The 14,309-nt window shown below is 48.8% G+C and overlaps 1 protein-coding gene across 1 annotated transcript; it reads right to left on the minus strand.

Moving 5' to 3' along the window:
* Nucleotides 1–366: 366 nt before the first annotated feature.
* Nucleotides 367–13,407, minus strand: PLAT (plasminogen activator, tissue type). Its single transcript, XM_047091450.1, has 13 exons — nt 13,336–13,407; nt 12,442–12,484; nt 10,525–10,662; nt 9,835–9,945; nt 9,300–9,474; nt 8,542–8,633; nt 6,892–7,066; nt 6,270–6,355; nt 4,475–4,670; nt 4,227–4,363; nt 3,923–4,063; nt 2,867–3,033; nt 367–1,296 (listed from the first exon to the last, which is right to left on the minus strand). Exons 1-13 carry the CDS (start codon nt 13,405–13,407, stop codon nt 1,138–1,140), a joined length of 1,692 nt encoding a protein of 563 aa, XP_046947406.1. The 3' UTR covers nt 367–1,137.
* Nucleotides 13,408–14,309: the final 902 nt, after the last annotated feature.

A 14,309-nucleotide genomic window follows, 5' to 3' on the forward strand; every position in this document is an offset into this window, starting at 1 on the left:
AAAATCCCTTTGGAAACTTCCCCTTGACTTTACCTCCCCCAACTCCCAAGTAGGTATTCAGTCTCTCCTCAGGGTCCCAGGGCAGCTCTTCCTGCCCATGGGGTCCTGTCCCTGTGCTTTAATAATCACCTTTTTGCATCCAAGATGTCTCAAGATTTCTTTCTTGGCCATCAGCTCCAGACCCCACCACCATTTCAAGAGCCCATCACTAGTACATTATAAAGTATTCTGTATATGTCGGATGAATGAAAGGAAATATTTGAAATGATTTTAAAGATGTGACCATGAATGACAAGAATAAATAAGCTGTGAGATACTGCCAACGTAACAATATTACTCCACTCTGATTTGGGAAAATATGTGAAAAATATATCTGAATTTATTATCTCAGCACAGTATAATACAGGGGTGTGGCAACAAAGTAAAAATGAAAATGGATTGATATAAATATACTAAAGCCTAGTTTGTCAGGTATTAAAATGATACAAGTCTCCTGTTTTATTATAAAGTTTATACAGAAAAAAGATTTACACTATCCACAAAAGGATTTCCTTCCAAGAGCTGTAGAGTGGAGAAAGGGAAAAGCCAAACACTGGATTTAAAAGATGTTGAGGACATGATATGGCCAGCCAGCCCATCCCGTATTAGCAGGCCCGTGTTGGGCTTCCTTGTGGGTATAAATAGACATTCCATTTCTAAAGCAATCCTTCCTTCCTGAAGGATCTAGATGATGGGTTGTTTTTTGTTTTTGTTTTTGTTTTTTTACTACTGAGACATGCTTTCATCTTTGTGGTCCCATTTCCAGCACTCCACATGTTGACAGATCAGGAGGTGGGGCTTTTGGTCTACCTCTCTTCTGCCCTAGATGGTCGTATTCCAGGAGGGGTTGGCTTTTATCTGTCTTCTCGGCTGACAGACTCAGTCTGAAATCCAATCTTAGCCCCTGGAAACTTTTAAAATGGGAAGTACCTGTGAAAACCTATCCTCTCCCCTCTCCTATCGGTTCCCCCCACCCGCCACCCACTTGTACTGTGTTATGGCTCATCTCTGTGAAGAAGCACCCCGCCTTGGTGTGTCTTCTGAAGTGGAGGAAGCTGGGGCTTCCTCCCATGATGTCAGGGAACTGGGAGTCCTTGGTCATGGTCGCATATTGTCTTGAATCCAGTCTAGGTAATTAGTAATCTTGGTATATACACCTGGAACATCTTTCTGCCCACAGCCAAGGCCCCAACTGATGATGCCAACTAGAGTCATGTGGTTGTCCTTCATACACACCAAGGGGCCACCTGAGTCACCCTGCAAAAGAGAGAACAGGTCAGTTTGCACAACACACAGACTCTTTAGGGGGAAGTTAGGGTTAATATTGTAGTGCTAATATTGTATTCTTCAAAGTACTTAGCTCAGAGAGGGAAATTGTTATCTCAAAGATCTTGATCCTGTAGGGGATTAGGTTCTACATTGCAAAGTAGAATTGAGATAATTGCTCAGACATTTCAGGCCACAACCCTGGTTTTAACTCTCCCACTTACTAGCTATGTGGGCTTAGACTCACTGTGCTTCAATATTCTTATTCTGTATTCAATATTCAATATTCTGTAAAATAGACTTCATGCTATCTACCATATGAGGTTATTATAGGAATTAATTGGGAGAGAGCATGAAGAACTCTGAGAACGACATACGACATTTTGTAAGACTCTGGGTAATTGGCTGTTACCGTCTTATTGAACCAAAATAATTTCTTGTTTTTGTTTTTAACTTGAAGCTTGCAGATCATATTTTCACTTTGCATACAACTTTTTATGACTGTTGAGCCAGGGGTACAGCTGAGGTTTCTGAAGAAATCATTCAGAAAGAGACAAAGGTTGTCAAGGAACTGAGGGCAGAGGCTGATACGATTACCTTATAAGAACAAAGCCCACAAAGTCTTTGATGCAAGAGCCCTGCTTCCTTCTTTTTGTTTCCCCTCCAACCCCCAGGCCCTCGATGGAGAGCCTGACACACTGTAGGTTTGAAAATGTCTCATCAATAACTGTGCCTTGGTTATATTTAGGTCCTAATGCCACAGGTTGGTCTGTGTCCCATACCCAGTCCCTCATTATCACGAAAGAGAAGTACTAACTCTGATAAGGATGCCAACACAGACAACCTGAAATAGTTTGCTTTCCCAGGCTAAAAACCTCATATTAGGGCTGAATAAGAGTTTTTAAAACTTATTTCTCACAAATCATCCATGTCCCCCTTCCTAGTAAGCTGCAGCCCCTCCTCCCCCTTCTACGTGGCAGACCCCAGTTCTCCAGCACCCCCAGAAGTCAAGATTTGCTTTATTTGGGGGCGCCTGGGTGGCTGAGTCAGTTAAGCATCCGACTTCGGCTCAGGTCACAATCTCGTGGTTCATGAGTTTGACCCCTGTGCCGGGTTCTGTGCTGACAACTCAGAGCCTGGAGCCTGCTTCAGATTCTGTGTCTCCCTCTTTCTCCATCCCTCCCCTGCTTGTGCTCTGTCTCTGTCTCTCTCAAAATTAAATAAACATTAAAAAAAAAAGAACTGCTTAATTTGTGTTGCTTTATCCATCACTTCAATAGTCAATCAATTGCCTGGGCCTACAGGAAACCCTGAACCAGGTGGAGTTTCCGGTAGAGACATTGGGGAAATTTCCTGCAGTTTAGATTTCATAACTTTGGGTAACTTTGATCTTTCTCTGATTGTGTTATTCTTTGAGGCCCTCATCTCGAACTTCCAGTGCCTCCTTAAGATGAGATCCCCTGGTTCTGGCTGTAACTTTTTTCTTGGTTCGGAGCCTGTTGGCCAAGGGACACTTTTACCCTTGGGTGGGTTCAGGCTCTGGCGAGACTCTCGTGTTTACCTGGCAGGCGTCATGGAGGTTTGCCTGGTTCCCACCACTTCGTGTGTCTCCAGCACACAGCATATTGTTCGTCACGGTTCTGTTAAACAAGTGTTGTGACGTGCAGCGGCTGGCTGGGTACAGCCTGACATGAGCCTCCTTCAGCCGCTCAGAATAGAAAGGAGAAGCTGCAAGAGAGAAGGGAAAATGTCCGATGGTTTTAGGGAAAGTTATTTGTAAACCTTTTGGAGGGAGGAAGCCAAATTTTCTAATAATGGCTAACTTGTCTCGAGCTTTCACACATGTTAGGTGGACGCCTACAAAATCGTCAAGATTGTTTTGACTGACAAAGCCAGAAATCTTACAGAGTTTAGCCCATGGTTTCTCAGTAGTAGCACTGGTGACGTTGGGGCCAGATAATGTGAGGGGGGCTGTCCTGGGCACTGCAGATGTCTGTAGCATCCTTGGCTTCTGTTCCCTAAATGCTAGTATAAACCTCCATCCTGAGTTGTGACGATCAAAGATGCCTCCAGACATTGCCGGGGTCTGCTGGCTGGGGGGGGGGGGGGGGGGGCGGGCGGCAAAATCACCCCAGTTGAAAACCACTGCCTTCACCTACTGTCATTTCATTCTCACCGTCTAAGGAGGCAGCTAAGTCTACCCCCATGTTACCGGTGAGAACACAGGGGCTTGGGACGGTGTAAAACAAAAATCCCCGTCCTGGGCCACACTGCTACAAGGTGCAGATCTCAGATTCGATCTCTGGACTACACGACCAGAGAGTCCAAGAACCACACCCCCTAATCACTGTACTCCACTTCTTATCAGAACCTTCCTGAAGTCTGAAGCTCTTCAAAGCACTTGTATTACTCAGACCCTTCGTGGCCTGCACAGTGACCCTGCGAAGTAGGGAAGGCAGGTGAGGGGTTCTCGGTCCGCAGGGAACTTGCCTACATTTACATCAGTGCCTGAACCAGGGCTAGAACATTCTCGTCACTGCTTTTTCTTCCTCCAGAAAGTGCATGCCCTGTTGTCCTGCAGACAGACAGGATGGGGCCGAGACTTCCTTCCACTTACATGCCTCGTGCTTGCCGTAGCCAGACAGCTCGCATTCTGTCCAGTCAGGCAGGCGCAGGTCAGCTTCAGGGAGACAGACGGTGCGGACAGTGTCGCTCTCCTGGGCACACTGTAGCGAGTCTGACTGCAGTTTCAGCAGTGCTGGGAGAAGAGCAAGAAGGGAATAAGCCGCGTGGGAAGGGCTGCTTCTGACTTGAGGGGAGGAAGACGAAGGAGGAGGCGAGGGTGGGGGAGGAAGAGGTGTGAGTGCACGTGTGTGGCTGTGTATGGTGCCATCTGCAGCGGGGAGAATGTGACATCTTACCAATATCGTTGTCGTAAGTGTCGTCATCAAATTCCTTATGGATGATGTATTTTTCTACTTCAAATTTCTGCTCCTCCTCTCCAGGGACCACTCGGTACGTTCTGCCCAGGACCACCTTAAGGTGGTGGGGAGGATACCTAACGGAGAAACAGCCTTATGCTCTGCTCACTGTGAGGCTTCTTCTAACAGGCCTGGGTTCAAGGCCTTAGAGTCTAGGGAGACCTACTGGGTTTTTCTGAAGTGCCTACCTCTCCTGCAAGCAGTGCGCAGCAGACAGGACCCAGCAGGAACTGATCAGTATTCCGCCACACAAAAACCTCTCCCCTGGTGACCTCCTGTTCTTGACAAAGATGGCAGCCTGCCACGGATGAGAGGTGATGTCTGCGTAGAGTCCTCCTTTAATGCGGAACTGAGGCTGCTTGTACTGTCTCAGCCCACAGGTGGCTGGGAGAGGAAAGGAAAGAGAAGGGACGTCAGACCTGCGGTCCCTGGTGGGGGGTTCCTTGAGCACCTATCCTGGTTTCTTCTCTTGGAACCCCAAGTTTCTACAGGCTTACTGCACTTCTCCAGGTTAGCACAGAGTGAGAGGACAGTCTGCATGGTAATAAAAACCACAGCTTTCATTTGTCGAGTACATGGTACATGCCAACCATCGTAGGTACACTTCCTTTAACCCTCATGACATGGAACTTCAGAGAGCCTGGGAAATTTTTGCCCAAAGTCACAGGGGCACCTGGATTAGAACCCAGACCTGCCTGACTCCAAACTGGGGGTCTTTCTGCCGTGCTTCATTACTCCTGGCTTTTTCCTGCACCTGCTTCCTGGCTGCAGAAATAACGCAGCAGTGCAACTTCCTCCAATGGGCAATGGTTCCCCATTTCTTTTCCATCTACTAACTTTGCCCACTTTTCAAGGCTTAGGTGAAATCCCAACTTCTCTTGAGGCTTTCTTAACACTCTCAGCCCACCAGGCTCTGAATGAGCTTGCTGATCCTGCCCACTGAGGACCTACCATGTAGGACTTTGGCTGTGAATTCATTGGTGGTTTGTGTCTTACTTGCCCAGTTAAATAATATATTCCTTGAGAAACATTCTGGCAGGTACGTGCATTCACAGGAACTGAGTAATAACAATCTATTCACAGAGGGGCACCTGGGTGGCTTAGTTGGTTAAGTGTCCAACTTCGTCTCAGATCGTGATATCACGGTTTGTGAGTTCGGAGCCCCGCATTGGGCTCTTCGCTAACAGCATGGAGTCTGCTTGGATGCTCTTCCAAACTCTCTCTCTCTCTCTGTCCCCATTCCTCTCACACTTATACTCTTTCTCTCTTTCAAAATAAATAAATAAACTTTAAAAAAGTTTATAATAATCTATTCTCAGTGTCTTTTTTTAGCAAAATGTGCCACCTTAAATTTTCTCTGTCTTCCACCCCCTCCACTAACCCAGTGTTAACCCCCTCCAGAGTCCCCCTGTGTTAAATGGGCTCTGTGGGAAAGGTGGAAAAGCTCACAGCAGAAGTACGAGCTGTGGGGTCCGAGGATGCGGCGTCAGACCCCAGCTGTGTGGCTCAGAGCCCAGTGAGCTTGGGCAGGCCACATGACTTCTGAGCTGCTTTCCTCATCAGTAAGCTGGACGTAGGAGGACTGCCTGTCACCACGTTGTCGGGAGCACACAGTGAGAGCACTTTGCTATCTAGGGAGCCACATATGAGAGCTATCCTCCTCTATGCTCACTATGACCTCATGGTCAATCATTAATAAAGGCAACTGGAGAGAGAAGTTTAGAGCCTAATAAATGCTAAGAGCAACTGGCAAGTTCTTCTCTTTCTTTCTGCTCCTCCCATCCTGGTCGTGCGTGGGAAGTGAGCACCTGCCCAGAGTGTTGTCATCCTACCGTGGCTCCAGTCATGGGAGGCCCCTCCCCACCAAGGCCCTCCTAAAAATCTGGGTCTGAAGCAGACAGCTGTGAAGACACGGGGAATGGTAGAGGAAATGGCCAGGAGGTGAGACTGGGCAGAGGGAGGTGGCCAAGGGCCAGCCCTTACAGCACTGGGGCACATCACAGTATTCCCACGTCAACTTGTGGTCCTTCAACACGTGGCACCAGGGCTTGGCATCTCCATCTGGGTTCCTAGATGGTGAGAGAGGTCAAGGTTCTCAATCACATTTTCAATCCCCTCACAGGCCACGTGAGCAAGGAAGGAGGCTCAGTAAACCGATGGCAAAAACACTGAGCTGGGCAGGAGGGTCCTGAGTTCTGAACTTGGCTCCATCAGAGATCTCACAGTAGGAAAACAATCTTAACTTAGTTTTTCTATCAGCAATATAAATCGTCATCTCGCAGGTGTGTTGGAAGGTACCATGAGCAATGCTATGAGAACACTCTTATGACTCACTGGGAGAAAGGTGCCACAGAGGAACAGAACAATGAGGACAGAGTGGCTGTGGGATGGCACCTCTAGTCTGGGATGTGGGCTGAAACACTGGTGAACTTCACTCTTCATAACAGGTGTTATTCCAGCAAATGAATACGTGCGGCCAGATAATGTCCGTGGTTCCTTCCCACCCACTGAGTCTTTCATACAACTTTAGGCATGAAATCTCTCATCCCACCGCCCACTCCTGCCCTCTGCCCAGATAGGAACCCATGGCCCCTGTGCTACGTACCGACAGTAGTTGTGTTTGCCCAGGCCCAGTGCCTGGGCGTTGTTCTTCCACGCTGTGTAGACCTTGCCTATCAGGGCCCTGGAACTCCACTGGAGGCAGGAGGCACCAGACGTGGTGAGGCTGTAGGTGCCACGGTATGCTAACCCTTTTCCAAAGTAGCAGTCCCCATTTTTTTCTGGAACAAAAGAAAGTCTCACACTGACACATAGCCAATTAAATGCTACAGCAGGCACATCAGGGTTTGCAGCCGGAGCCGCTGGCCCAAGAGGCTGTAGGCAGCCAGGCTCGCCATAAGAAGGACGTGATAGCATCCCACCTCCCCTCTTTCCTCATTCTTCCAGCCCTTTTACAGAGGGATGCGAAGTGGCTTCTGTCTGCTGGGACAACTTTCATGATTGGATGTGGCTTCCTAGATTGCTGTGTCCAGTGATGCTGAGGGTTGATTCGCATTCAGCAGAAAGGGATGCTGTGTTCAATTATAGGTGATTATTGCCGGAGCTGCTTTGAAAGTAACAGGGGGTTTCCTGGTTTGTACTTGACAGGTTGTGGCGAACCAAGGATCTTCAATGGACGGACATGTCCGCAGCCCCTAACTTCCCAGATTTTGTCTGCCAGTGATCTGAAGGATTTGTTGGGCTCGAGCAGGAGAGAGGACATGGACCCAGGAATGCTGCCTATTTTCACCTATTTGCCCCCATTTTACCCTCCTTTCTCCCAATTTGAAACTGGCAAAGTGTACCACTATAAACAGTATAATTAAAGGGCCACCTAGACCAGTGAGTCCCAATTTTACCAATCCTGGGAGTGGGGAGGATGCTTTAGAATTAGTGTAAAGAGGAGGTGCCTGGGTGGCTCAGTCAGTTGAGTGTCCGACTTCGGCTCAGGTCATGATCTCACAGTTCATGAGTTCAAGCCCTATGTCAGGCTCTGTGCTGACAGCTCAGGGCCTGGAGCCTGCTTCAGATTCTGTGTGTGTGTGTGTCTCTCTCTCTGCTCCTTCCCTGCTCACACACTGTATCTCTCTGTCTCAAAAATAAATAAAGATTTTAAAAAATTAAAAAAAAAAAAGAATTAGTGTAAAGAGCCCTCAAATTCACAGACAGGTATGTCAGACCTACCTGTAGACAGAATGCACATTATTATCGTATATGAGTGGTTAGAACTTTAAAACTTATTTTTCATACTATTGTGACATCATTGTTTGTGAAAGGACCACAGAACTCAGGGTGCTTTTTTGTAACTTAGGGTTTTTAAATTTGGGAAATTTTCTCTTATTAAACATTTTTAAAGAGAGAGACAGAGATTGAGAATTAGGCCCATCAATCACAAAAGGGAGAATCTCCATTCATCCTCAAGAGGACTGGAAACCACCCATGCAGCCCACCTTCTCCTCTGTAAATGAGGAACCTGAGGGTCGGGGTGGGGGGGGGGGCGGGGGGTGGGTAAAGAGACCAGCTCAAGGTCAAACAGCTAGTTAGAAGCCAGGCCTGGGTGAAGACCTGAGTCTCCTGACTTTCTTCCCTCTGTGAACAAAATGGTCAACCACTACCCACTCCTCCGTCTCCTCAGTTGTAGAAACACTATCAGATCTGTCTTTCGAGACTCTTCTTCCCCAGACACCACCAGGGAAGGTGGGGAGGCTGCGCTTACCCTTGGGGCAGGCCGGCGTGCTGCAGAACTCAGTGCTGTACTGCCCTGCCTTGAAGACGTAGCACCAGGGCCTTGAGTCTCTGTCTGGGTTCCTGAAAAAGCAGCCAGGGAAGGCCAAAGGAGGTGAAAAGGGAAGTCTCCCTCTCAGACCCAAGGCCTTTGCATCCTCTTCTGGGGAAAAGGTTAGTGCATTTCTGGTCGTACACAGGACAGTTGTATCGCGTTAGGTGGAAGTATGACCTGGTCATTGTCTTCATGTGGAGAGTAAGTATGGTTGAAGGAGGCCCAGGAGCCGTGTTGACAAGGGGTGGCCTGTGACGGTTAGTTTTATGTGTTACCTTGGCTAGAACGCCCAGTTATTTAATCAAACATGAACCTAGGTGCTGTGGTGAAGAGATCGCTACGGTTAACAGCCGCAATCAGTCGACTCTGAGTAGAGATCATCCTCCATCTGTGGGCAGCCTCATCCAATCTGCGGGAGGCCTTATGAGCAAAAGCTGAGAAGAAATTCTGCCTCAAGACTGTGCTGTCAAAGCCTGTCTGAGTGCCCAGCTCACTGGCCTGCCTACAGATGTGAGACTTGCCACCCCCCACAATTGGGTGAGCCAATTCCTTATAATAAATTCCTGTATGTGTATCTAATGTATTGGTTCTCTGTCTCTGGGGAACCATGGCTGATCTGAACTAGGCCTTTTCCCCGACTCTAGTAGCTCCTCACTGGAGGAAAGCCCACCCGGTAGGGAGGACGGCCCTCTCACCTGCAGTAATTGTGGTTCCCAAGGCCCAGCATGATGGCGTTTGGCCTGCGTCCGTTGTAGGGCTTCAGGGCCAGTACGCTGCTGTTCCAGTTGATACACTCGGCCCCGCTTTCCGCTGTGCTCCACGTGCCCCTGTAGGTGATACCCTGGTCCTTGTAGCACGTGGCACTGGCATCTGATCGAAACAGGACAGGTGACATCTCACATGTGAGTCCCCCTCTTTCCTTTAGATTTCCAAAGGGGTTTCGCACCTGCTCTGGCATCACCCCCAAGCCAGTGTGGCGGGCTGGCTGCGGAAGCTGCCGGAGCAAAGGAGGTAAACGGGGCAGCCAGTTCACCCAGCTGACCGGCGGCAGAGCCAGACTCCAGCCCGGCACCCAAGACGGCACCCACTGGGCCCAGCGCTTTGATTGCCTAACCGACCCTTGGACGACCTTCCCTGTCCCCACCCTGCCCCCGTCACCACACTCTTCCTCCCCTTCCTGGGAAGATTTGGGATTCTGTCCCTCTCTCGCACCACCTACACACCACTCACCTATTTCACAGCGTTTCCCTGAAAACCCTTCAGGACACTCGCAGACAAAATCTGAGAAATATAGAGCCTGCCGGCACGTCCCCCCATTGAAGCACCTCGGTTCGCTGCAACCTGCCAAGTACAAACAAGGAATTACTTCAAAGCAGTTCCAAGGATAAAGGAGTTAAAATTTTAAGAGTGCGCTCTACCTGCCAGACACTGTTCTAGGCAGTTTACAAAAATAACTCATTTAATCCTCACTGCGCCCCGTGAAGTAGGTACTACTTTCTCCCCATTTGACAGACAAGGAAGCTGAGGCTGGGTGAGTGAAGGCAGAGCCCCAGGCCCCAGGCTTGCTTGTTTGCTCAGCACGTTCACATTTGCCCAAGGCAAAAGGAGGTCTGGACAAGCCAGGGACGTGAAATACAGGGTTTGGGCCCAGGAAACTGGACCCAAAGCTCGAAGCTTCCACTGGCAGTCCATATGTACATTTTTTAAAAATATACTTTTAAAGTTTATTTATGTATTTTGAGAGAGGGAAAGAGTGTGTGTGTGGGAGTGGAAGAGCAGCAGAGGAGAGAGGGAGAGTGAGAATCCCAAGCAGGCTCTGCACTGTCAGCCCTCGAACCCAGAAACCGCAAGATCATGACGGAGTCAGGATCGAGAGTCAGAGGCTAGCTGACTGAGCCACCCAGGGGCCCCCATACGTACTTCTGACGGGCACCGAGTGGCACAGCGAGCGACCGCTGTTGCACCAGCAGTATTCCAGCCGGTTGCTTCTGAGTACGGGGCGCAGCCACGACTCATTCTGCAGGTACAGCATCTGTGTTTTTTCATCCCTGCAGGTCACTGTAACGAAAGACAGGCTGGCCTCTTGAGGGCACAACTCACCAAACACTGACATCCTGCCCCTGGTTCCACTGAGAAAATCCCTCAGTTTTGTCTTGTTTTTTGTTTTTTGTTTTTTTAATTTAAATTCAAGCTGGTTAACATACAGTGTAGTATTGGTTTCAGGAATAGAACCCGGTGATTCATCTCTTACATAACACACTCAGTGATCAACCCAACAGGTGCCCTCCTTAATCCCCATCACCCATTTAGCCCATCCCCCACTCCCCTCCCCTCCAGCAGCCCTCAGTTTGTCCTCTGTCTTTTAAGAGCCTCTTCTGGTTTGCCTCCCTCTCTCTTTTTATCTTATTTTTCCTTCCCTTCCCCTGTGTTCATCTGTTTTGTTTCTTAAATTCCACATATGAACCTCACTCACTTTTAATACAACCCATCCTTCATGCCTTTTTTGCCCTCGGCCAGAAGATAGCAGATACCTAAGAATTTGTCACCAAAGACCACTTTAATTACTTTTCTTCTGATGGGCCTTCATCTTGGAAGAATTTATCGATCAAAATACATTTACAAAGTAAGACTTTAATTTTTCATATTAATTCATCTAAAATATGCACATGTATACGTATAAATTGCCTGCAGAGTTTTTGATCCACATGAGTATTACCACACTGAAATGATGCATTGCTAGCCCAAGAGAAAGAAAATCCACATTTTAGTCTGTGTGGGAAATGTGCTACTCCTGCCAGTATTTTTTGTATAAATGAAAACAGTCTAAGTGCTCGCATTGATATTCTCACCCTTTGTCTCTGTTCGCAAACCAGAAAGCCAACTTCACAAATCCTTAACTTTTCATTAATTAAAGACGTGACAAGCACTCATTGTACATAATTTTTCTGTTGTTTCTTTAGAGGGTCCCCTGGGGCCAGGACACCCTTGTCAGAAATGCTTATCCAACAGCAAAGGCATTAAGAGTAACTGCCATGACTCACTCTGAGGAAACTTCCACTTCAAAAGAGGTGTTGCAAAGCCTCCCAGACCCGAAGGAAGTAGGTCATGAAGGACAGAGATGAAGGCCCCAGGTTGGTGGCTTCAGACTTGAAGCTGGGCCCAGAGTTCTTCCAACAAGAGTCAAAACAATCCGGCTGCTGGCATATTTTATTTTTGGAATCCTACCTAATGCTCATGGGGATGTTCCTCAGGTTTCTAGAGTCGACTCTAGACTCGGTCTTATAGAGAGAGTCTTTCCACAGCTGTGGAACTCCTGTGAGACCACCCAGCTTAGTTACCCCATTTTTACCAGACAGAAGAAATGGAAGCACAGAGATGGCAGTTGACAAAGATGCCACATGGACTCAGGTGGGAAGGGGATTGCAGCCCAGGAAAAAGACCCTGGAGGACCAGCACAGCTGCAGCTGGCCACGGGGTGACCTTAGGCAGGTCACTGCTCCATCTCCAGCTCGGTTTTCTCGCCCGTGTCACAGGGTTTCGGGCCACTGAGCTGGCAGGTTCCCACCAGCTCTGTGACTCCCTGAGGGCCACCTGCTCTGGCCTCTCAAACCTGGCCTCGGCTAACTGGGTGGATGGCTGAATGATGGGCGGGGGGGGGGGCGGGGGGGAACACAGACGCCTTTGCAGAATCATCCTGTGAAATCTCACCTTCACACAGCTCAGGTAAGCTGGGTGTGGTGGCAGATAAATTCCCCGAAAGAGCGCCCGGAGCTCCTAAGCCCTGACTCTGCCTCCCGCCTCCACTGACCCCCTCCACTGATCTCAGCGTCATCTTACCTCTGTAAGATCTGGCTCCTCTTCTGAATCGTGGGTGGATTTCCTGCAAAGCCACCAGAGGTGGAGGAAGGGTCAGCACATATTGGGTATCTTAAGAACAATGGTGGTTGATCCAGAGACCACCGGCGCACCTGCCAATCAGATGCCACCTGCCCCAGGAGCCCCCCCTCAGGTAACTGGCCCCAGGTGCAGTGTCCACTTCTTGCCTTCTTTTCTAATTCTTCCTCTCCTTCTAGACCAGTGCCGCCAGAATAACTTTCTGAATGATGAAAATCTTTAATACCTGTGCTGTCCAATACCATAGCCTGAACCGGATTTTTAAATTTTATTTAATTCTGAATTTAAATAGCCACAAGGGGCGAGTGGAATTGTAGTCACACACACACACATACACACACACACACCCACCGATTCCCTCCATGTAGCCATCCCCAACTCTCTCTCCTCTAAAATCTCGCTGGGCCTTCCATGATGGTGCTCTTGTTTGCTGGGTATTTTTAGAGAGTATGTCTTCAGGACAGCTCCCATCCCAGTTAGATGGCGAGTGGCACTGGTGGCTTCCCAGCTTCCACGGCCCACTGCGTAGGCACTATCTTTCCCAAATACTTTATGGATTAATTCAAGCACATTCTTTAAAAACAGCTCCAAAGAAGGCAGTCAGAGGCAGTGGGGTAGAATTAAGAACTGTTTACTGAGGTCAGCAGAACTGCCTAGAGTTCTGCCCCCCGGAACCCTGAATCCCAAGCATCCCGCACAGAGAGGAGTATGTGCACTATACTCTGCGAATGCTGGCCTCTGCCTCTCCACTCTGACGTTAGCCCACCCTGGGCTCCCGAGGGCCTTGAGGGTCCATAGGCCCGTGGAGGAGGGCACAGACCTGACCCGCACACCCACCTGGCTGGGCAAGGTGAGGGCTGCCCCACAAAACAGCAGAGTGAACACCAGCTCTTTCCTCAGGTTATTCATCGTTCCTTTGGAGCGTCCCTTAAAGTCTGGAAGAAGAAGGGAAAAAAGCTCAATTGTGTGATTGAGAGATGAAGGAATATGACAAAACTCAAGAACCCATGACTTTATCATGGCGTCTCCCCTCCAGCATCCGCTCCCACAGAGGGAAATGCCACAAATATCTGGAAGATTCCTTTAATTGTGCATATTTACCATCTTAACCATTGATATATGTGTATAGTTCAGTGGCATTAAACACATTCATCACCACCACCCATCTGCAGAACTTTATCATCTTCCCAAACTGAATCTCTGCACCCACGACCCACTAACTCCCCACTCCCCCGGCAACCACCATTGTACTCTCTGTCTTTATGAATATGATGACTCTCAAGTTTCCTCACATAAGTAGAATCCTACAACACACGTCCGTTTGTGACTGGCTTATTTCATTAGCATAATGTTCTCAAGGTTCATCCATGTGGTGGCCATGTGTCAGATTCTCCTCCCTTTTTAAAGCTGAAGAAAATTCCATTGTGTGTATAGACCACATCTTGTTGATCCTTTAGTCCATCAATGGACATGGGTTGCTAGAAGATCATGTTGCCCAGGGATGTCTGTGGGCTGAATAGCGTAGGCCATCCCTGGCACTTCTTGGTAGCCTGGGTACCCCAGGCCCTGGCTTGATTTTCCTAGAAGTGAATTCCTGCCCTGGGAGATGGAACCACAGAAATGTCCCTTCTCTGACTTTCTTGGAGGACACCGTAGGGATTCTATTGCGGGCACGTTACAGAGCCAGCCTACCTCAGATTACCTGGGTTCTTAACTGGCACGCCTCCTGGTCCAGGACAGGAAATGCTCCCCTGCACCAGCTCAAACCCTCCCCACCGCTCCCTCGGATTTTACAGACGGGCCACGGGCCG

This window comes from Lynx rufus, unplaced genomic scaffold (assembly GCF_022079265.1).
Source record: "Lynx rufus isolate CCGP_SWC_20201006 ecotype Redwood Valley unplaced genomic scaffold, mLynRuf1.p SCAF_3, whole genome shotgun sequence".
Taxonomy (NCBI): Eukaryota; Metazoa; Chordata; class Mammalia; order Carnivora; family Felidae; genus Lynx; species Lynx rufus.